At 36.7% G+C, this 23,513-nt stretch overlaps 1 protein-coding gene across 1 annotated transcript in view; it reads right to left on the bottom strand.

Annotated features, from left to right (window-relative positions):
• trim2b (tripartite motif containing 2b) overlaps positions 1-20,730 on the bottom strand; it is a 32,354-nt gene extending 11,624 nt beyond the window's left edge. The window contains exons 1-5 of the mRNA XM_022664270.2: positions 20,562-20,730; positions 9,520-9,658; positions 7,894-8,060; positions 5,246-5,397; positions 1,181-1,361 (exon numbers count right to left, since the gene is read on the bottom strand). Coding sequence (XP_022519991.1) covers positions 1,181-1,361; positions 5,246-5,397; positions 7,894-8,001 — 441 coding nt within the window. The 5' untranslated portion in view covers positions 8,002-8,060; positions 9,520-9,658; positions 20,562-20,730. The remainder of the gene's footprint in view (positions 1-1,180; positions 1,362-5,245; positions 5,398-7,893; positions 8,061-9,519; positions 9,659-20,561) is intronic.
• Positions 20,731-23,513: the final 2,783 nt, after the last annotated feature.

Genomic DNA, 23,513 nt, shown 5'->3' with positions numbered 1-23,513 from the left:
ATAATACATCTCAGGTTTTAGATACAATGTGCTGCTGATTTTTAGTGAGACTAATTAAGTTTATCGTATTTTTTGCACTATAAGGTGCACTTAAAATCCTTTCCAAAATCGACAGTGCATTTTATATTCCGGTGCGCCTTATGTATCATATATTTTAAGGTTGTAAGGAGCAGTAAAGCCACTCCACTGAAGTACAGCGTCATACAGGAGTTTCAGTTTCAGTTCTCCAGGAGGATTAGCATTAGCCACTAACTGTGCTAAGCGCTAGCTCTTTCATTGTTCAGAGGTGAGTATGTCAGACAGAAGCCTGCTGCTAACCCTGGCTAGTACTGCTGGAGCAGCATTAGCATTAGCGGCTAATCGTTGTGCCCTTTCGCCATTCAGAGACAAGTATTATCGGAGTGTAGCCTGCATATTAACTGTGTTAAAACAAGCTACGTGGGACAAACCGCTAGCCAATATCACCCTGGCCTACCGAAACACTCAGTGTAGCGCTGCCGGGTGCCATTTACTAACCGCAGCTAGCACTAGTGGGTAGCTGCTAATGCTAACGTTGCTGCACCCAGCTTTAGTGGATATCTGGAAAAAACTGTAAATGAAGCACTTTACTTACCCAAATAAACAGTTTTAATAAGAGAAGTGTAGATTAACATCCAGTGCTCGTTTGACTTTAAAAGATTTTTCTTTAGAATTACAGTTTTGTTTACTTAGCTTAGCTTTACAGGTTTTGCCACCCAGCATATGAATTAGAAGGAAAACATGGCGACACCCCTGTTCCTTACTAGTGTCGCATAATCCGCCTAATAATCCGTTGCACCTTATGTATGAAAATAGTTCAGAAAATAGACGTTTATTGATAGTGCACCTTATAATCAGGTGTGCTTTATAGTGTAAAAAATAGTAATGACTTTAATCAGCAATTCCACGTCACCGCTGTAGTATACAAACAGAGCTTTTACCATGCTTTTAACACAGCACCAGAGTGGTAAAAAGAAATTAACAAATGTGGATCAGGAATAAACTAGCTAATACCCAACCCTCTAAAATATGTCTGGAAAAAATAGACATTAAATATAAAAAATAATAATCTACATAAAATCCAGAATACAATAAACTCCCTATCAATTGTTTTATATACTGTACTGGAAATATACTGTACACACAATATATATCTTCATACCTTCTGCTTCAATCCGTAGGTGACCTCCAGCTCCATGAGCAGGACACTCTTTCGCGTATCTAGGGTCTTGTGTAGTTCACTAAAGGAGTAGTGGATGTCCTCCTCTATTGAGTTCTTCTGAACACTCAGCTGCTGCAGGATCTCCCTCAGCGAACGCGCTGCCTCTCTTATCTGGGGTAGCCTGTTAATAAAAATGTAGCCGATCATTTATTAAGTCAGTAAATATATGCATATATCCATACTGTACACAGTGTATTTAATGTACACAGTGCAGTCCTAAATCAGCTGCTCTACAGATGCAGGAGATCCTTTGTCCCTAGAGCCACCAGACTCTTCCCAGTATGGCCGGAAGAGAGATAATAGCCGAGAACAGCTGACACTGAATCTAATATATTAAATCATATGTATCATCTGCACTATTAATAATTGATTGTATATCCTGTATATCTGCGCTCTTGGACACTCTAGACCAGAGGTTCTCAAACTGTGGAATGTGTACCACTGGTGGTACTTGAAGCATCCCATGGTGGTACAGTAAATTATTGATCTGCTTGCATTGAAATATTAAGAACTAAAATCCCATCCAGGAGGGGAAAAAACACTCTAAACATACAAAAACCTGATTGGCTGACTCACAGACTCTGCAGAGAACAGGCCAATCAGAACCCTCTCTGTTTTGCATGTGCTTCAGGAATATGCACACACAGCTTTCTCTCCCTCTCTCTTTCTTTCTGATTTGCAGGCATCAGGGAGCCATTATTGATATGCAGTAGATTCCTACTACTTCTGGGAGACCAGCTTGCTGTGTTTAAGCATGTGTGTGGTACATTTTAGATTGTAGGTTATAAATGTAAGTTTTAATTTAGTCCTTGGTGATTCATGGTCTAAAAAGTTTAAGAACTTCTGCTCTAGACGCTTTAATAAATAGGTATTGTGATTTCCAAAAGCCTGCCATCACAAAGTGAAGATCACTGTTACATGGTACAGTAAGCATTATATAAAATTCTCTCTACTATATAAGATGAGTTTGATACTATAAAGCATTTGAGAATTCAGCTCCTCCAAACCCCAGTTACCCTTACATTTTGTATTCATTTTATTAGTGTGTGACTGGGAAATAAGCAGCCACTAGAGATGAGCAGCATTATTTTTCCAATCATTTCTTACACATTTGCTTGTGTGGCCATGCACAAAACAATCACATTGCTAATTAAAGTATTTAGCTTGTGCTTCTTCACTCAGAGGACAAGAACAAAAAGCACTTATTAAGTACTGAGGAGATTTCAAGCTTTCAAGCTTACATATTTGTAGAGTTAGAGTTAGTTAGAGCTTATTTCTAAGGTTAATCTTTATCTCATCTGTACACAAGACTTTGTCCCTTATTCTGTGTACTTTCAGTAAACTGTAATCTGCTCCTCCTGTTCTCTTTCAGCTTTTGCCTAAAGTAACGCCTGTGCGCTCACTTATAGACACATCTGTGCTCTGTGCTCACGTACACTACACCACAGCTGACTTAGACAAAGCAAATTATTTGTTAATCTCTAATAGACCTGATCTGTCTCTCTCTCAAATAAATTTTTAGTTTTTTTCTTTATAAATCATTGGTTGTTCAGATCAGATATTTCAGTTAAATATATCATATAGCAGGTAAACACAGTGATATTTGAGAAGTGTAAATGAAGTTTATAGGATTAACAGAACATGTGCAATAATTCTTTAAACTAAATTAGGCAGGTGCATAAATTTGCGCACCCCAGCAAAAAACATGACATCAAAATTTAGTAGATCCTCCTTTTGCAGAAATAACAGCCTCTAATCTCTTTCTATAGCTTCCAATACGAGTCTGGCTTCTGGTTGAAGGTATTTTGGATCATTCTTCTTGGCTTGTCCAAATGTATCTGTGGTCTTCCATTTTCTCACTATGTTCCTCACAGTGAAAACTGTGACAGCTGAAATCTCTAATACCTCTTTTCCCCCCAAAATTGCTGGTGCTGGTGCTGGAGCCGGAGTTGGTTCCTTGCGAACCTGCGAACCTTTTAAGAACCAGCCCGTGTTTCCACTGCTCTCAGGAGCAGTGATGGTATAGTTACTTTGAAAAAGTAATCCGATTACTGATTACTCCTTTAAAAAGTAACTTAGTTACTTTATGGATTACTTGATTTTAAAAGTAACTAAGTTACTTTACAAGTTACTTTATTAGTTACTTTCAGCAGCTGCAGACACCACCTCCCGCCGCCTTAACATAAACATTATAACCAGTTTTGCCAAAACTCCCTTTATTGGAAAATGCATTTTTAACAGCAACAATGTATCTCTAGACATTTAAAGTTGAACTATTTCCTGAAAAAATATGTTTTTTTTATAAAAATAAAAGACAATTTCTCTTGAATTAACTTAACATAAATTATTATTTTTTATAAAAAATTAAATATGGTCTTTCTTGATTTCACTAAACATAAATACTTGTTTTTATAAAAAAGAAAAATAAAGAAAGTCCTTCTTGACCTGAAATATTTAACACTGTAAATCTTAACATTGAACCTGTTGTTCTCTGCAGGTTTTATAAAACAGAACCGTGTATATGGTCGAGGCCAGGGATCACATATATGCGGACTGCGGTCCGGGTCCGGACCCAGACGTTGTCCAGTGCGGACCCAAACCAGTAAACTACTGAGAAGTATTTAATTTTGACAGCGTTCATTTAAAGCGTCAGAACTTTTCTTGTCTTTACGGTATACGCGCTCTGCGGCTGTGCAGACCGCTGCCCTGGCTAGTGAATTGGGACGCGGCCAGGAAAAAACGCCTTTATAAAGAGATAGGGAGCCCGAGAACTGGCGGAAAAACGAGAACAGGCGGAAACTAAAGACACGCCGAGCGCGAGAGAGAGAGACAGGGGAGGATTGTAAAGGTGACGGGAAAGGGAGCGGTGTGTGTGTGTCTGTGTGTGTGTGTGTGTGTGTGTGTGTGTGTGTGTGTGTGAGGTGGAGAGAGAGAGAGTAACGCACAGTGACTTGGATAAGTAACTTTAATCTGATTACTGGATTGGAAATAGTAACGCGTTAGATTACTCGTTACTGAAAAAAAGGGTCAGATTAGAGTAACTGACATCACTGCTCAGGAGTCACTCACTATGTATGTGAATGTGGGCGTCAACAGTTGGGGGGCTTTTTGAAAACAACATGGTGGAACCTGAGCTCCTTTTAAAACTTGTGCTGTTCTCCTCAGTGGAGCACTGTTGATTCATTTTCATTCATTTAGCTGCTTCTGCTGCTCTTAGCTGTGAATGGATTTGTAAACAACTTTGCCCCGAACGCCCCGCCCTTTGGCCGCACGCGTCACAGGTTCGCTGCTTCCAGACCAGAAAGATTGCGGGGCCAGAACGAAACTGGTCCAGAACCTGTGAATTTGCAGTGGAAATGCAAAGAACCGTTCGGGAACCTTTCACCGGCACCGGCAACATGCCGGTGGAAAAGAGGCCTAAGCTAAACCATGATGTTGTACAATCTTTGTTTTCAGGTTATTTGAGAGTTTTGTTTTGAGGCTTCCATGTTGCCACTCTTTACCCTTTCTCATAATTGGATTCACCTGTATATGTAGGTCAAGGGTCAATGTGCAGACCAAACAAATTTTGTGTTCCAATATTATTTCTGTAAATCCTATAAACCTAATTTTACAAATATAACTCTGTTTGTCTGCTATATGATATATTTAACTGAAACTGCTGATCCAAACAACCAATGGTATATAAAGGAACAAATCATGAAAATTATTTGGGGTGTCTAAATATTTCATACCATTGTATGTTCTGTGACTTTTTGTATTTTGTCGTTACAAAAAAAAAAAGCCATCAAATTTGAAGTATTGTGTCAGTAACAGTATCAGTATATACAATTTTAAAACAATACCCGGCCATAACGCTGCCATGAAGTTTATATAATAAATGGGAAATAACAAATGGAAAAATATCTCACTTGCATCTCGTTGCATGTTGAGGGGTGATTCCAAACTTTTAACTAAGCTAAGAGTTGTACTGGAGGAACATTTTCAGAAGTACAGAAGTCAGACCTGTTTGTAGCTGCATCCAGTCTTTCCTGTAAAGCAGTTCGCTGTTGATCCACAATTTCCTCCAGGGATTCGGTGGGGTGGTCCATATGCTGCCCGACAACACAGTCCTCACACACAGCACTTTCACATGGCAAACAGTACAGAGCCACAACCTGTGAATAACACAGTAAATACAATACTGAACCTTATCAAACATAAATCAGCATGAATATTAGGGGTGTCACGATTCTCTAAATCCTCGATTCGATTTTGTTTCCGATTTTAGGGTCACGATTCGATAACAACTGCTCTTCTTGTCATTTGCTTATACGCTGCAGCTATGCATACAGTAATTGTTAAATATCTATTAATTAAATATTAGTTATAAATATATTTGGCTGTGTTAACACTTATGCAGGGGTAGCCATTTACTTTTTTTATTTACTGATGTCAGGTAACTAATATAATATTATATATTTTACATGTTTACTTCTATTGGAAATACATCTCTACATGAATTATAATTATTTTAATTTTACTTTACATCAGATATATTTATTTTACTGAACAGAGCTGTCTGTAAAAGTGCTTAGTAATGTTTAACAGATGTTAATAATGCTTAACAAAGGCATTATTGGTTAAACATGGTTTATATATTTACAATTTCTACATGTAAGTTGAACTCCAACAAACACTCCCTAAACATGGTTAATGTATTACCTCATGTCTTATTCATGGTAACTAATGCATTAATTCATGTTAGTTAGTCAACTTAATGTAAGGTGTTACCTAGTTAACAAAATCAGAGAACTTATGAGAACTGGGCTTGTTGGAGTTGGCTTAATGTACAGTATGTTGCATGCAGGTGTTGTGAGCTGTCATGTAAATATACAATACACTATATACAGTCATATGAAAATGTTTGGGCACCCCTATTAATCTTAATCATTTTCAGTTCTAAATATTTAGGTGTTTGCAACAGCCATTTCAGTTTGATATATCTAATAACTGATGAACACAGTAAAACAATACAGCGCACTTTGCACAAGGAGAAGCTGTATGGGAGAGTGATGCGAAAGAAGCCATATCAAAAGCATACCTCAGGCGACTCTGTTTGTGGCGTGCTTGCAGAAATGGCTTCTTTCGCATCACTCTCCCATACAGCTTCTCCTTGTGCAAAGTGCGCTGTATTGTTGAGCGATGCACAGTGACACCATCTGCAGCAAGATGATGCTGCAGCTCTTTGGAGGTGGTCTGTGGATTGTCCTTGACTGTTCTCACCATTCTTCTTCTCTGCCTTTCTGATATTTTTCTTGGCCTGCCACTTCTGGGCTTAACAAGAACTGTCCCTGTGGTCTTCCATTTCCTTACTATGTTCCTCACAGTGGAAACTGACATGTTAAATCTCTGAGACAACTTTTTGTATCCTTCCCCTGAACTACTATGTTGAACAATCTTTGTTTTTAGATCATTTGAGAGTTGTTTTGATGAGCCCATGATGCCACTCTTCAGAGGAGATCCAAATAGGAGAACAACTTGCAATTGGCCATCTTAAATACCTTTTCTCATGATTGGATACACCTGGCTATGAAGTTCAAAGCTCAATGAGGTTACCAAACCAATTTTGTGCTTCAGTAAGTCAGTAAAAAGTAGTTAGGAGTATTCAAAACAATAAAATGATAAGGGTGCCCATACTTTTGCACCGGTCAAATTTTGGTTTAATGCATATTGCACATTTTCTGTTAGTACAATAAACCTCATTTCAATCCTGAAATATTACTTCATCAGTGTTCATCAGTTATTAGATATATCAAACTGAAATGGCTGTACCCAAATATTTACAACTAAAAATGATTAAGATTAATAGGGGTGCCCAAACTTTTTCATATGACTGTACAATATCTGTCCAAATGTAAGATTGACATAAACCCGTTGGCACCGAGCCTAATGCCAGGTGTGGGCTAGAGGGGTATGAAGCCCCAGCACTGATCTGTGGAGCACGGACATGATTCTCTACCTCAGCAGAGGCTCAGCTGAGTTCTGGAAATGCTGTGTATAATTTGTTTTTCTAGGACAGAGAGATTATACACACGGGAGAGGTAGTCTGAAAGAAATCTGACCCATCTGTGTCGTGTTCTGATTGTGTTTATGTGAAACCAAAGCCTCAGGGTGTAGTAGTGCAGTAGAAAGGAATTTTTTTGTGCTTTTTCACAAACCCACAGTTTTAATTAGTAAAATGTAAAGAAGAATGTATGATTTTGTACCAATCATTCTACATATATATGCAAAACAAGAGCAGCAACCTAGCAAACTAAATACCTCATTCCAAACTCCCCATAAAATTCTCCTTAGAAAATCCTTCATTCCAAGAGCCATCAGACTCTTTAACTCCTCCCATCAGGGACAGGAAGCTGCTGTTGACTGAGTTTAACCCAGCCAACAGCATCCTGTAACCACTGACAAGTGACTGAAGGATGACCAACACAAACTATGCAGCAACAGATTCAGAGCTTCTGTCTTGGTGAAATGTCTTGGTGGATGCAGTGAGACGGAGCTCTTACAGTTACAGTAAGTAAAGTGCAGGGCGCAGTGTGAAGAAAAGTAATTAAAAAATGATCTGACTAAATTGGAAGAGTGTAATACAATAATGTGTCAGTGTATTGTCCTACTTTTCCTTTGTGTTGAGCACAAATTAGTCCAGTTCCTTTGCCAGGCAGAGCCTCAAGTACAGTACACTCCTCACTGCTGCTGTCAGGAGAACCTTGCTGAGCCTCCATGTGGTTGGAGGAAGAAACTACTCGGACAATTACACCAAGTTCAGACGGAAAACACAGACCTGAAACAATAAAATACACTGATGTAATTGGCCTAGTGCAAAGCAATTACAACACAAAATAATTGAGTATGTTAGTATCAAGGAATGTCACTGCCATGTCAATTTAACAGACATACAAACAAACATTAAACATTACAACTAAATCATTTACTTTTAGACGTAAGATATGCTTTATTTTTATGGTTTTTATATTGTAATTGTAAAATATAAACATTTAAAAAATAAACCAGTAACACTTTCTTTTTTAAACATGTTTACAATAATTACCACAATAAATAATGTCATATAATGAAAGTGATTTCCTGCAGCATAACACTTTGTCAATAACGGAGGTTTCTTTGTCAAGAATAACCACAAAATCCTCAGATATTTGGATGTGATGTAAATGTTTGAAAGTCTAATTATATTTATAATATTTTATTATATTTATTACAAATCTCTGACAATTACTGTATCCGATTGTGTTAGTCCTGCAGTGTGAAGGCTTGCAAAATAGGCAGGTCAGTTACAGCTGGCAAGCTTTAAAATGGATACAATGAATAAAATGATTATTATTTTTATTATATATATATTATTATTATTTTTATTTTATGATATAATGTCAAAGAAAAGCTTATAAAATGGTAAAAACTACTACAGAGTTTCATAAAATGGGTTAATAAGTAACAAAAGTAGTAAAAAAAATGTGAATATCATTGAAAAGTTACTTTATTTCAGTAAATCAGTTCAAAATGCAAAACTCATATATTATACAGATTGATCTATTTTAAGTGTTTATTTCTTTAATTGTGATGATTATAACGTACAGCCAATGAAAACCCAAAAATCAGTGTCTCAGTAAATTGTAAAATATTATAAGACCAATCAGTACTTTTGGCAGTGTGGGCAGTGTGCCAAGTCCTGCTGGAAAATGAAATCTGCATCACCATAAAAGTTGCAGCAGAGGGAGGCATGAAGTGCTGTAAGATTTTCCAAACCATCACTGATCATCAGTAAATTTTACATTTCATTTAAAGTAAATGAAGGGATCAGAGTCTGGAGGAAGAGTGGAGAGACACACAGTCCAAACTGCTCGAGGTCTAGTGTGAAGTTTCCACCAATCAGTGATGGTTTGGAGAGACATGTCATCTGCTGGTGTTGATCCACTGTGTTTTATTATCAAGCCTAAAATCAGTGCAGTTTTATTTTCCTGCAAAATCTTACAGCACTTCATGCTTCCCTCTGCTACTGACAACTTTTATGGAGATGCGGATTTCATTTTTCAGCAGGACTGGAACATTGTGCTCGCATTATAGAATATAAGAACTTTTTGAACTCAAAGTTTTAAGTTAGAAGTTTTCTTTTTTAATCAGGAATGAGATTCAGTTGTACATTGAAGTCTTAGTCTGTGAAATTTTATGAACAGTTCGGGTGTTATTTCTGCTATATTTATTTATTTATTTTGCAACAAATCTCTCACCTTTAAGATACGAAGATCAGAATGTATGTCTGTGCAAGCTTTAGCAGTTCTGGAATATTAAGATTTAATTCTGTGTGTAATCCACTGGAAACAAAGTTGTAGAGGCCAAGTGGTGTCTCCCCTCATCTTACACTGGACCCTTTAGAAAAGACAGGAAAAGAATTAGGCTCATGCACAAACAAAGGTAAAAGGAATAGGTCATTGCTTCTTTCACCCAGAACCAAAATATACATTAGCACTCTAATATCACAATGCAATAACCTCAATAACATTTAATCTATCAGGTATTTCTGTTTTGTATAAAGAACTCAATCACAGAAATGTCTCTAGCATTATTACCATTATTAGCATCAACACAACACAACAAAAAATGCTATTTTTAAATGCTGTAAAAGCTAATAACTGGTCCACCCTTAATAGCAAAAACTGCAATTAAAAGTTTGCGGTAACTTGCAATGAGTCTTTTACAGCGTTGTGGAGAAATTTTGGCCCACTTCCAAATTGTATAGATAAATTCTGCCACATTGGAGGGTTTTCAGGCATGAACTGACCTTTTAAGGTCACGCCACAGCATCTCAATCGGATTCAGGTCAGAATTTGACTAGGCCTCTCCAAAGTCTAGAGAAATTTAACTTGTGTGATAAACCACAGTTAAGTTTAAACTGGCAGGCAAACACTTTTTTCAAACAGGGCCAAAACATGTAGGACCCCCCAATAATAAAAAAACATATGAAATCTTTTTTTGTGTGTTTACTTATGTTGTCTTTGACTTATATTTAAATTTGTTGATCTATAACATTTAGGGGAGAATTATGGTGTGAAATTGACTTTGGGTGTATTAAAACGTGATAAAAATACTTATCTTTGTTGAATAGCCCACCTCCGCTCTCCAGCAGCTTTCTGAGATCCAGTATTTTGTGCACTTTGCCCAAACAGGCTTTTAGAATGAGTGAGATGGGGCAGACCTTGCTCCTGCAGATAAATCACTTTTTCCACTGTTATCCAGGCTCAAAGTAGCTCCACACTTAATTGGTAGAATCCGGAGAGCCCTGACGTTTAAAACAAGGTATTAAGAACTTTAAATCTGCACAAGACGTTTATTAAAAGCTACTGTTTGCATCCCATAGTTTAGATAAATCTCTGGGCACCGCCATCTTAAATTAAAAGTCACAATAATCAACAATAATCAACAATTCCTTGGAAATGCATGAATTCCAGTTGTTGCAAAAAATATCTGGTTACTGTTGATATTTTAATGCATGATAATGCATCATAAATTTAAGATGACGGCGCCCAGAGTTTTATGTATAAACTTCTTGTGCAGCTTTAAAGTTATTAATGCATATAAATGCCAGGGCTCTCCGGATTCTACCAATGAAGTGTGGAGCTACTTTCAGCCTGAATAACAGTGGAAAAAGTGATTTATCTGCAGGAGCAAGGCATACCCTGTATCTTTTGTACCATTCTAAAAGCCTGTTTGGGCAAAGTGCACATAATACTGGATCTCAGAAAGCTGTAGGAGAGCGGAGGTGGGCTTTTCAAAAATGGTAAGTATTTTTTTATCACGTTTTAATACACCCAAAGTCCATTTCACACCAGAGTTCTCCTTTAAGAGTGACAAACATGCAAATAAATAAATCTTGAAGGAGGCAAACAAATTTCACACCACTGTGTACATATATATAGTGTAAAGATTTGCTCAAGTAAATTAAGTTTTACAGCTAAAAGTGTAAGATTAGAAGTCTGAGTGAAACACACACAGAGCTGGACTAGATAAATGGGCTGTGAGGTTACAGGCTATCACAGCAGAAAGCTAGTGTACTGTTTCTCTCCTCACAGAGCAGCATTCTGCTGATACGTTAATTAATCTCTCCTTTCCTCTCCCTCATTCACACTGTGAGTAGTGCTTGATATTCTTAAAATATATATGAGCGATTCTCGATTAAGATTTCGATTTGTTTAATTCTTACAAAAAACTTGTAGACAGACAGCACAATTTAAAGTCATGCACAAACTATTGTTTCCTTTATATTAATTAAAAATGCAGCTTGCCATCAGCTGCCAGAGCCCTGAGAGAGCACAATTGGACTTGCTCATAACAAAATCATACAATACACAATAATATAATTTATGTTACAAAATCTACATATACTTGTTCTTGCAACTGTAGCTAAAATTTAAATATATACATACATATTGATATATTATTATATTTATCTATTTTCTAATAGTGTGTACCTCATATGTGTAAACCATTTACAAAAATATTACTTTGCAGCCAAAGAGTGACTCATGAGTTTCATCAATAATTTAGATGCAGTCATGACACATTTGACCCAGATGCAGTTCCCAAATGGGATTGATTGTACTAACAGACACACACACAGAGACAGACACACACACAGACATACACACACACACACACACACACACACACACACACACACACACACAGACATAGACACACACACAGAGAGACATAGACACACACACAGAGACAGACACACACAGACATACAAAAAGAGATTTAGAGAGTGAGCAGACAGGAAGAGGGGAAGAACGGTGTGATCTATCCACTCACTAGTGCTTTTCACTGCCCTGTACGTCTGCTGAGGAATGACAATAAAACTGAATTTATCTGTCTAGGGGCGTCAACACCTAATTTGCATAATACATGTTTTTGAAGCTGTAAAGGATTAAGGTTGTGGGAGTGAAACGAGTAAAAAACATCCTAAATATGAGTTTTTTGGCGTGTTCTTAAATGTTATTATAAGAGCAGCAGTTAGCCGTATTTTTAGGGTTTTTGTTTGTTTTTTTTATTATTTTTTTACGTTTTGTTTATTTTTAAAGCTATCATAGACAAATTGTTCAATGGTTCAATAGATATTTAGCTTTTTATAAAGAGGCAGACACTTTTTTCGTGTCACACTGAAGACAGTTATATTTACATCCTGATCTGTAAATACGGGGCGGGGTCAGTCAGCGGCGGCTGTGGGCACGGTGTTGGTGGAGGGGTGTGTAAGCTCTGACTGAGAGACTGCACTGTGAGTGTTGTGGGCGGGGCTCACGGCAGCAGCCGCTGCAGCGCGGCTGAAGAGAGCGTGTGTTTATCTCAGAGTCGCCAAAAGTCTCCAATAACACCACAAAAACTCCCTAGATTTGTCGGTAGTCGCTTTTATTTTTTTTACAAAAAAAAGTCACTAAAGGGGCTGAAAATTCGCTAAATATAGCGACAAAGTCACTAAGTTGGCAGCACTGACTGACAGTCACATGGTCTACATTCTGATTAAGAACAGGGCTGCTCTCACTGACGCGGCTCAGGGATTATGTCACACGCAGCGCCGTGCGCAGTGCAATAGTGCCTGTAAATTTAATGGTCCGTGAAGGTAATTTAAAAACCAGGACATTTTTGAAAAAAAAACCCGGGACACCCGGGACAGGACGTGAAATACAGACATGTCCCGGGACATACGGACGCTTGGTCACCCTACTTTATTCATATGCAGATCAAACACCTATCAGCCATGACACTAAAACCAGCTTTGTTTACGCACAACATTATAATCACCTTTCCCTTCGTGCTTTTTGCTTGTAGCTGGTTTTAATTTTCAATTTATTTAGTAGTTATGTAATAAGGACAAAGAAATATAGTATAGAACAAAAAGATCATTAAGATGCTCGATAATCGTTCAGTAATCACATCACAGACCTCTGAATCATAACTAAACCGAATCATGAGGTGTATAGAGATTTTCACCCCTAGTTTTTGTGTATTAGTGTTTACATGCTACATTCACATCATCACTTGAGCACTTTATTAATGTTCACTGTTATCTTGTTTTTACACTTTTAAGTAGCATTGTGCAATGAGTCTACCACAGTGTAGAACAATGTGCAATTTTCTATATAATGTGTAATAATGTTTTCTTTTTCCTAAGTATACCTATATATATATTTTTCTATATGTATATTTTATATCTGTTAATGTCATCTAAAATGTCTACTTGTCTAAAATGTATTTTTTTTATAAATTGGAGCCTGGACAAAAAAGCAATCTCGGTTAGCAATGCACTCACTGTATAAACCAAAATGACCATAAATGTCAGTTTGACATTGATTAGTGATTCATGTGGTCCAATGTTTAACCAGAGGCTGAATGTTTCACTTTACTGAAACAGACTGCTGCTCTTACATGTTGGAACTGTAATACAGAACTTTCTATGAGAACTTCTCCGTCTTTTAAAAGAAAATTCAACAGATTGTCTAAACTCTACTAGTGATGCACGGAATAGCTGGCAACCATAAATATTGGCAAAAAAGCACTTTCAGTGTTGAGCACAACCAGTTAACAGACTAAATAATTTACACTGAATAATGACTTGTTTAAGTCCTGTTTCAGCCTTTGTTAAGCAGCAGTAGCAGACCACACATCATAATAATACATTTACTGTGCTTTGTTGGTTTTGTCTTCTTGGATTTAAAAAATGTTATTCAGTAGTATTCAGTAAATATTTTATATGGTAGTTTTCTAATTGTGCATTTTTTTAAAAGCTGGGCTATAAAAATAAAAAAATATTTTTAAATGGTAGTTTTGCAACTGTGTTTTCTTTGAAAAGCTGGGCTATGAAAAAAGTAAAAAAAAAAAGTATTCAGTAAATATTTTTGTAGTAGTTTTGTAATTGATTTTACTTTGAAAAGCAAGTCAAAAATACATTCAGGCTATTTCATCTTCTTTCCATTATTTGTGGATTTAAAAAATGTAGTTTTATTTTAGTGATCGACCTGTGCACACAAGGTAATGAATGTCTTCAGGCTAGTGTTGCCAACTCTTCAGTAAGGAAAGTAGCTATTGGCTGTCCTAAAAGTCGCTAGAAGTCGCTAAATGACGTCATCTTCTAATTTGCATAATAGGTTTTTTTTGAAGCTGTAAAGGATTAACGTTGTGGGAGAGAAAAAAGTGAGTAAAAAACACCCTAAATATGTTTAAAATGTTACAAATGAACTCTAACAAATGAACAATGTGTTTTTAAATGTTATTATAAGAGCTGCAGTTAGCAGGAACTGTTGTTCTACGTTTTTTTTTTTTTTTTTTTTACTTTCAAACCTATTATAGACAAATTAATCAATGATGAGCTAGCTAGCTAGATGTTTAGCTTTTTACAAAGAGGCACGCACACACTGTGAATGAGGTGAGTGTCTGACTGAGACTAACTGTGTGAGCCATTAGAGCGCCCCCTTCAGTTCATTCCTCCATTTTATCCACAGACACCAGTGGAGCTGAACTGCACAAAAGCCTGTTCTCATGATAAACAACAAGTTTTTTTTGTCCACTACAGTGATGCTCCTTAAATCGAGAGAAATGAACTTCACATTTCAGTCTGGACTCCATTCACACTACCAGAAAGTAAATCCATCTGACTGTCTTTAGTAATGAGCAGAGAAGCTAATATTTTCAAAGCTTCCAGTAGCTTCTCACACAGCTTGGCTCGGTTAGCTAGCATTAGCTACTTTACCTCAGCTTAGCTTTACTCAGATCATCTGCAATCCCAGTTTCCTCACTAGTAAAGACATTTTCTAATTTTTTATTAGATCATGTGCTCATCTCAAAATTTCGACAGCACTGGCATTCCTTTAAGGTTTTATTATTGTGGGTTGTCGAAATAAATCAGTTGCAAATAAAACATCAGGATGCCGTGGAGTGATATCAAATTGTATTGTTAAATTAAACAATTTAGTCTTATTATTTGGAACTAGCTAAATCATGTAAGCTATACTGTATTCAGTTAGGTTGGTTAGTGGTGGCAGTTGCAATGCATAGATCATACACGTTCTGTACTTTTTAATAAGTTAAACATGATGAAAGGATAATTTCTCACAGTTTTATTGTATTATTTATTATTTCAGATGACAGCCACGCCCTTACACATTATTGAGATGTACTTTACAGAGGACACAGTGGGAATCCTCTGGAGGAATACATTGGACTGTTTACACTGGAAAGAACTGCCTTCCCATAGGTTTTTCCAGAGACTCTCTTATTATTCTAATTGACTAGAGGTAAAATTAATATTATTGCTCTTTTAATTTGCCAGCTTTTTACACATATTTTGAGATTTGTTCTTAATAAACTATTAGAGATTCTCTTGCCTCTGCTTCACTTACACTGCACACATTCCGAACTTAAATATTTGAATCACTTCAGAGTAATACATATTATTATAATACATTATTTTTTGATGGCTGAACAGTAACAGTGCTGACAGTAAAAGTGCTAAAAATGTTGTCTAATATGTTATTATTAATAATATTATTATTAATTTTATTATTATAATAATAGTAATAAGAGAGAGAAAAAAGTTGCGAAAAAAAACTTAAAAATCCACATTTAGCTGTACAATGAGGCTGTGTCAGCGATCGTTCCAATAGATCACACATGCTAGCTTTCACTTTTATATAATTACTAGCATTGCCCTAGTATAAAGCACCTCACATCATATTATTCAGATTTTTTTGTTTTAAAAATCTACATATGCAGAGATTTAGAAAAAAAATGTGGAGTTTCCCCTATGAATCTACACTGAGCACTAGCACTGAATGACACTGCAGTTACGAGAGAAACCAGGTCAAATACATGAAGATCAATATCTACAAACCCAAGAGCAATTTCCTGAGGATTGGTTTACCCAAATGCCTGGGAATAGCTTCACTTAAACAGCTGAGCAAGTATAACCTTTCATTTATAATTTTTAATTGTAGCAAACATAGTTTTAGTGACAGCCTGAAGCAGGCCTGTTTCTACACTAGTCAATTTAATCAATAATTTGTGATTTATTACCTTAAAAAATATTACTTTAAATTTCCTTTAAATCCACCAGTCACAAATGCCATGCATTATTCTCATCAGTGTCATGTTCCCTTAAAGAATGGTCTGTTTGTGGCTATTCTCATTTCACAGATAATGGAGGCCCAACGAAGACTATGGGAGACTGGTACAGACAGCCCTAATTCTGAACAGCATTGAGGTGGGCTATTTGGACTTACTGAAGCTGAATCCCCCCTGAGGCTGAAACCACCCAAGCACATGATCCTTTCACATGAACACTTGAGAGCAGTCTGTTAGCTTTCACTTCGGCCTACAAGCTAACAACAGGAGGGCCAGCACGAAGAGAAATATCACAATAATGTAGGAGAGCCCGGCCAACGGCTCACATAGCCAGAGATCAACAGAATACAGAAGAGAGCGAGTAACAGATTTCCAATTGTAGCCAAAGAGGCCCAAGTAGAATTTGCTTCTCATTTCCTCAAAGCAATTTCATTTTTCCTATTTTGACAGTATTTATATAGATATTACTCCAAAGTGACTTATGTCATAAAAGTTAAGTTTTTATTTCTGAGCTGTGTGTATAAAGCAACATAATTCACACCGACATTATTTTATTCTTCCTCTTGGTGGCTGTAATGCAGCACAGTCCTGGCACGTATAAATAACTCACAATAAGAGCTAGCCAGGCTAAAGTACAGCCTCCAGACAGCAGGAAAGTTTTAATGCAGCAACGTAGCCTCCTCAAAGTCCATACCCACTCATATACATTCACAAAAATATTTTGTTTTAAAGTTTTTTAGCCACATATTTGTCTGAAATGTACTTCAGATGTTATTTTAATTAAATCTAATTCATTTTTATGGTGCTGCTGGTTTTTGCCTTTGGGTATAGGGTAAGTCTGATTTGATACGTGCATGTCTATAGGTTACATTGATCCTGTGTTATATACATTGTATGCATTAGGGGTGTGCCATATCATATTGTACGTGATAATATTGCCAACATTTTTGAATATCATGAATGATATTATACCCTGAAATATCGTGCCATATCACCCACCCCTAATTATCACATCAGGGTACTACTGTTTTTTTTTTATACTATTTTTAGCAAAAGAGTAATTCACACTGTTCTCATTTCCCATTATATATCTATAGAATATAGAATCAATCTGTCCAGTATCATTTATTTTACTTTAATACTGGATACATGGAGATATTTAAAGTGCGGTATTAGTATCACAACGTTCTGGATCATTGATTTCAATTACAAATCTGATCAAATTCTTTTTTTAATATCATATAGTATGCATTAATAAAATTTCATTTTTCATATTGTTGCAGTACTGTATTCTTGAACTTTTTTTTTGTGTAAGTGTTTTGTCATATCGCCAAGAATATCGTTATCGCGAAAATACCATAAAATATTGTGATATTATTTTAGAGCCATATCGCCCACCCCTAGTATGCAGTTGCATACACACTTTCTTCTGCAATTTACTTAATTTAAAGGCTCTGTTTAAACAGTATACAATTAAAAATAAAACATTTTCAATGAAGAGTTTGTCGAAATGTTCAGAGGTTCAAATCGTAAATGCCACAGACAATGTCACAATAGGTCACTCTCAGACTCTTAGAGAATATTGTGATATTTATCACATTTAGGCTCATTTAATCAAGCAGAAGTGCTTTAAGGAGCTCCTGAAGGTTCACAATCAAGCTAATGGCAGAGCCTGCAACTCAACAACCAAGCAATAACTGCAAATGGAGGCAGCCTAATCCAGGCTTTTCACTTCATTAGCTGATGTCATTGGTCACTTTTGTCTAAGTGAGGAAACAATCAGAACATCACAGGGTTCAGTAATACTTTTCTGATTTGAAGGTTTTAATTTTTTTGTATTTTAGGTCAACTGTAATTCTAGTGATTTTTATATCAAATAAAACATTTAATATCAACATTTTAAAAATGGGTCGAAGAGTGTAATCCCTGCAAAAACTACATTATTGGATGAAACTGTAACATATATACAGCCTGATGTTTAAAATATTGTTTTAAAAGAAAAGGTCTTGGCCTAAATGTAGTTCCATTCATGCTGAGAAGTTATGTAGATCTAAATTATGTATAACTATAAAAACGCATGTATAAAAACATCTGTGAGTTGCACGTGATAGTATATCCTAATATTAAAACAATAATTCATATATTACAACATGCTATGCTCTTGCATGATTGATTAATTTTCATACAAACACTGAGTAATGCCATTTTTTTCAAGGTTTAATATAAATTGAGACATTATTATTTTTGTTGTTGTTATTATTATTATTATTATTATAAATACAGATTATTTACTTTAAAAGCATTATTTGTACAGTTTATACAGTTTTGTTTGATGTGGGGGTGGTTCTTTGCCTTCTCAGTAGTAGTGTGGTTGAATAACACATCATTTTAAATTTTAATAATTTTAAATATTCATTTAGCTATTTTCACAAAAAATCCCTGTTCCCAAAATGTCCCTATCCACCATCATCATGGGATAATCCTGCACCTTTAATAAAGTAATATTTGACATCAGTGACATCACAACCTTCACACTGCTTTCCTTCCAAGGGACTGAAGACACTTGCTGCATATTCACCAATTAATTAGCATAAATTTTAAATAATATTCATCATATTGAGCTTACTCAGCTTTACTGCGCTAAAGCTTAAGCTTTTGTCCACGCTGTGGTGGTAAAATATTATGGTAATTAAAAAGTACTTTTAAAAAATAAGATGAATCTTTGAAACAAAAGAAGATCACCATGAACAAACCAATCTGTCTGCAACTCTAGGTCAACCACATTTTATAAAATGCCAATTTTCACTGAAATTCTCCATCCTGTTCTGAAGGCTACGGTGAAAATGTGGACTCGTTGCAAGACAGAAACTTAAAAAGTGAAAATCAAAAGTAAATAAGCTAATAAAATATGATTCCTATGTATATTATAGGTAAATATTAATTATAAAAAATGTAATCTGGAAATGAGACCACTTAAAATTATGAGTTTCTTTGATTTTACCAAATTGAAAACCTCTGGAATATAATCAAGAAATCACAAGCCATCAAACCAAACTGAACTGCCTGAATTTTTGCACCAGGAGTAAAGCAGCATAAAGTTATCCAAAAGCAGCGTGTAAGACTGGTGGAGGAGAACATGCCAAGATGCATAAAAAACTTATTTTTCCAAATACTGATTTCTGAACTCTTAAAACTTTATGAATATGAACTTGTTTTCTTTACATTATTTAAGGTCTGAAAGCTCTGCCTCTTTTATTGTTATTTCAGCCATTTCTCATTTTCTGTAAATAAATGCTCTAAATAAGAATATTTTTTACTGGGAGAAATGTTGTCTGTAGTTTATAGAATAAAACAACACTGTTCATTTTACTCAAACATAAACCTATAAATAGCTAAATCAGAGAAACTGATTCAGAAACTGATGTGGTCTCTTATTCTTTCCATAGCTGTACATATATATATATATATATAGCTATTAAAATTAGTAAAATAATTGAAAATTATATTTTTTCCTAATGTTTTGAGGGCCAAAAGGGACAATTTCTGATAATGACTCTAAAGCAACTGCATAGCTAAATGCAGGAATCTTTATTAATCAGTGGATTTACCTTCTAACAGTATTTAGGCCAAGGATATCAGGCCACGTTTATCATTGCCTGAAACGTGTGAAGCTAGTCAGCACGCAGACGGGCATCTGTCAGCTAATGGCATAAACTAGAAAAATAGCGCATATAGAGGATTTTCAGTAGATTTAATGATTTAATGCAGCGGATCAGGATGAAGATGAGCGTGACGTGTGTAGAGATGATATAATACTGTCACTGTGAGTGAGTTGGCCGTGGTGCTACAGCTGGCCTGCTGGTCGACAGTAACAGACAGCAGGAATATGAGCGTGTGTTTTACACAGATACGAGCTGTACATGAGATTCCTGTCTTCTGATGAACAGATACATGAGCATCCCTCCATCCATCCATCCATCCCTCCATCCCCACCAGCCCCTGCCTGCCTTCCACAGCAACATGGTGCTTCAGTGAAGCGCAGATGCTGCCGATCCTCTTCTCTTGCGCAGTACCGCTGTCTCTCTCTCTCTCTCTCTCTCTCTCTCCATCCCTCCATCCCTCTCTAAAGCTGTGTAAGAAGGAGGTAAAGAGCGCTTACCTTTTCTCCATAGCTCCTGCAGATCAGAGGCGCGGGTGATGCAGAGGCTCGCGCTGAGAGGAGGGGTGGGGGCCTGTTTTCGCACTTTCTCCTTTTATGATCTCTCGGTTCCCCTCCTCCTCCTCCTTATGCTCTACAGCGACAGAGCCGGAGCGCTCAGCCCCGACAGCGACACCCGCGCGCCGCTGGAGGAGGAGCTTCCTCAGGCCTACAGACAACCGGACCAATCACAGCCCAGACTCTCAGGGTGTGTCTCAAAAAGCTTCATACTCCCTATGTAGTGCACTATCTAGGCCATGGAATATTAAAGAGCCACTAAACCCTAAACCAGGGCTATTTAATTAGACATCAGTATGGTCCAGTTGGAGAAAATTTCGTCAGTCCAAGACAGTGGCGCAAAAAGGGGGGTATGCAATGAATAGAGGTGCTGCACTAGAGGGGGCACCAAATCGATGCCTGAAAATGATTTTTAGTGGGCATTTTCTGTAAGAGCTGTTTGTTCATGTATGATATTACACAGGGGCTTTGCCTGGCTTGGGCTTCCGGGGCTTTAGCCCCAAATAAATTTCCAGTAGCCCCGAATCGTTTCGCTCAGCTCAGCTGTATTATTAATGAGGAGACAGGTCACTGGCCGCGTGTGAATGCAAAAACTCTTGACGCGAATCACGGAGCCAGTTCAAGGATAAAGTTCCGCCTCTCAGGAGAAACAGCCAATCAGCTTGCTGGAAAGGTAACTGAATGAACCATGTAAACTGTGATATGTTTCTGATAGCTGGTTTAAAAAACTCGTCTCTGAATCAAAACATAGAAATCAAGGTTTAAGAAAATAAAACTATATATGTTTAACTTGCTCTGATGTACCTGATCAGCCAATAACTGTTTCATTTTCAAATTGTTCTTATTAATTTAGGATTGCAGGGTTACTGTAAGCTATAGACCGTTTCAATGAGGAAAACAATAACAAAGCTATTGCACATGTCTGTTCCGCTATTTTCAAGTATACAGCTGTCAAAATGAGAGCGCATATTTCGCAAGTCTCCCGAAAACAAACATATGGTCAGAAATGAGTAAAAAGTGATTAAACCTCTTTTCCTGATCTTTTTGATAAGGATTTAGAGGGAAGTTTTTTTCCTCGTATTTAAAACGCTTGCCAGAGGTGACCTACCCAGATGTGCATCACTACCTTGTTGAAACAGAGCGTGTTTACACCAGAGAGGCAGTGAAAGCGCACCGCAGTTTGGACGCATATAATTACTTTCTCAGTGGAAAAGTTGGGAATATTTGTTCCTGTAGTAGAGAAGCATCACTATAGTGTATTTTGAGGTTGTAGCAAGTCAAACGCTATCCAACACGTACTCTGCATGATTTGTAGCTAAGAAGGGGGAGACGTTGTGAGAAAAACGAAAGCACGCGTGTCTACTATGGAGGACCAAAAATAACATAAGTATAAATAAATAAATGCAAAAAATGTAGAAATAAATAAATATAAAAATAAATGAATAAATATATAAATGTTGATATAAATAAATATATTAATAAATGCACATATAAATGAATAAATAAATAAATATATAAATAAGAAATGTATTTGTTAATGTATTTATTAACCTATACATTTTTATGCATGTTTTAATTTATTTATTTATTTATTCATTTTATATGTGCATTTATTTATATATTTATTTGTTTATTTATTTCAACATTTATTAATATATTCTTTTATATATTTGTTTATTTCTACATTTATATGTGCATTTATTTATTTATTCTTATGTCATTTTTGGTCATTTGAGAATCTGCTGGTAATGACCTGATTTTCAGTGTTTGTGACTCTCAGATTAGGTGAAGTTAGCAGTCATGTTGCAGCAGTTCTTGTGGCTGTGGAACAGTGTGTAAGGAAAGGTTTAAATTAAATTACATCCACTGTTTTGAACGCTGTTTACCGCTAAACGGAAGTGTCCTAGGAACAGCTACGTCACTTCCTGCGCTCATGAATATTCCTCTGAAACGGTCTATAATTAACAAAAATGTATTTAGCTAACCAGTTAGTTAGAAGCTGGATCACTGTCCGATAAAAAAAAGAACAGTGTCGCGTTCATACAGAGCACTGAACTACAACTCTACACATTCTTGCTGGTGACAGATAAACTGCTGCTCTTTCAGGAGACACGCCCCAAAGCGGAGAGAGAAAGGCGGAGGAAGCGATTGTGGGCGATGCCGCGTCGCTGCACTGAGAACAAGAAAAGTTACGCTGCTTTAAATGAAAACTGTCATAATTAAATCCTTCTCTGGAGTTTATCGGGTTGGGTCTGCATCGAACAACGTCTGGGTCCGGACCCGGACCGCGGTCCGCCTATTAGTGACCCCTGCCCTAAACCATATTTTTCCATTTATAGCTAAAATGTGTTCCTTTGAAGTAATGAATTAGGAGTGTAATGTATCTAATGAATTAGGGACGTGTATTCTTTAAGAACTGTCACAGTATGGACGTCACTGTTTGGTTCGTGCAAAAGCAGACAGAATTTATGGTACAGGCAGTCTACTGTGAAACCAATGACTGTTATGAGGAACAAATGTTTACAGGGGTGTTGCACCGGGAAAGTGTAGCTGTAGCACTGTTGCTATTAGCAACTCGTTACTGACTGAGAGCTTTAGCTCTGACTGGAAACAGCACACTGCAGGCTGGAGCACACAAGTGGAGAGTGTGCGCAGAAACGCAGATCATATAAATTGTCCACACACCATCGCTGAGAGAGAGATGAAATCTTGCCCTGCCATAGGAAATGGCTCTCTCTTTCTCCGTCTCTCTCTCTCTCCGTCTCTCTCTCTCTCTCTCTCTCTGTCTGTCTGTCTCGCTCTAACTCTCTTATATATTATAATACAGTACAAAATGATGTAATCTGCCAGACCTAAACCACACTACACTTTTATTACTGTCCTCTCACAATAATA

Source organism: Astyanax mexicanus, chromosome 21 (genome assembly GCF_023375975.1).
Source record: "Astyanax mexicanus isolate ESR-SI-001 chromosome 21, AstMex3_surface, whole genome shotgun sequence".
Classification (NCBI taxonomy): domain Eukaryota; kingdom Metazoa; phylum Chordata; class Actinopteri; order Characiformes; family Acestrorhamphidae; genus Astyanax; species Astyanax mexicanus.
The sequence above is the reverse complement of the archived record's forward strand: the minus strand, read 5'-3'. Positions and strand labels throughout refer to the sequence as shown.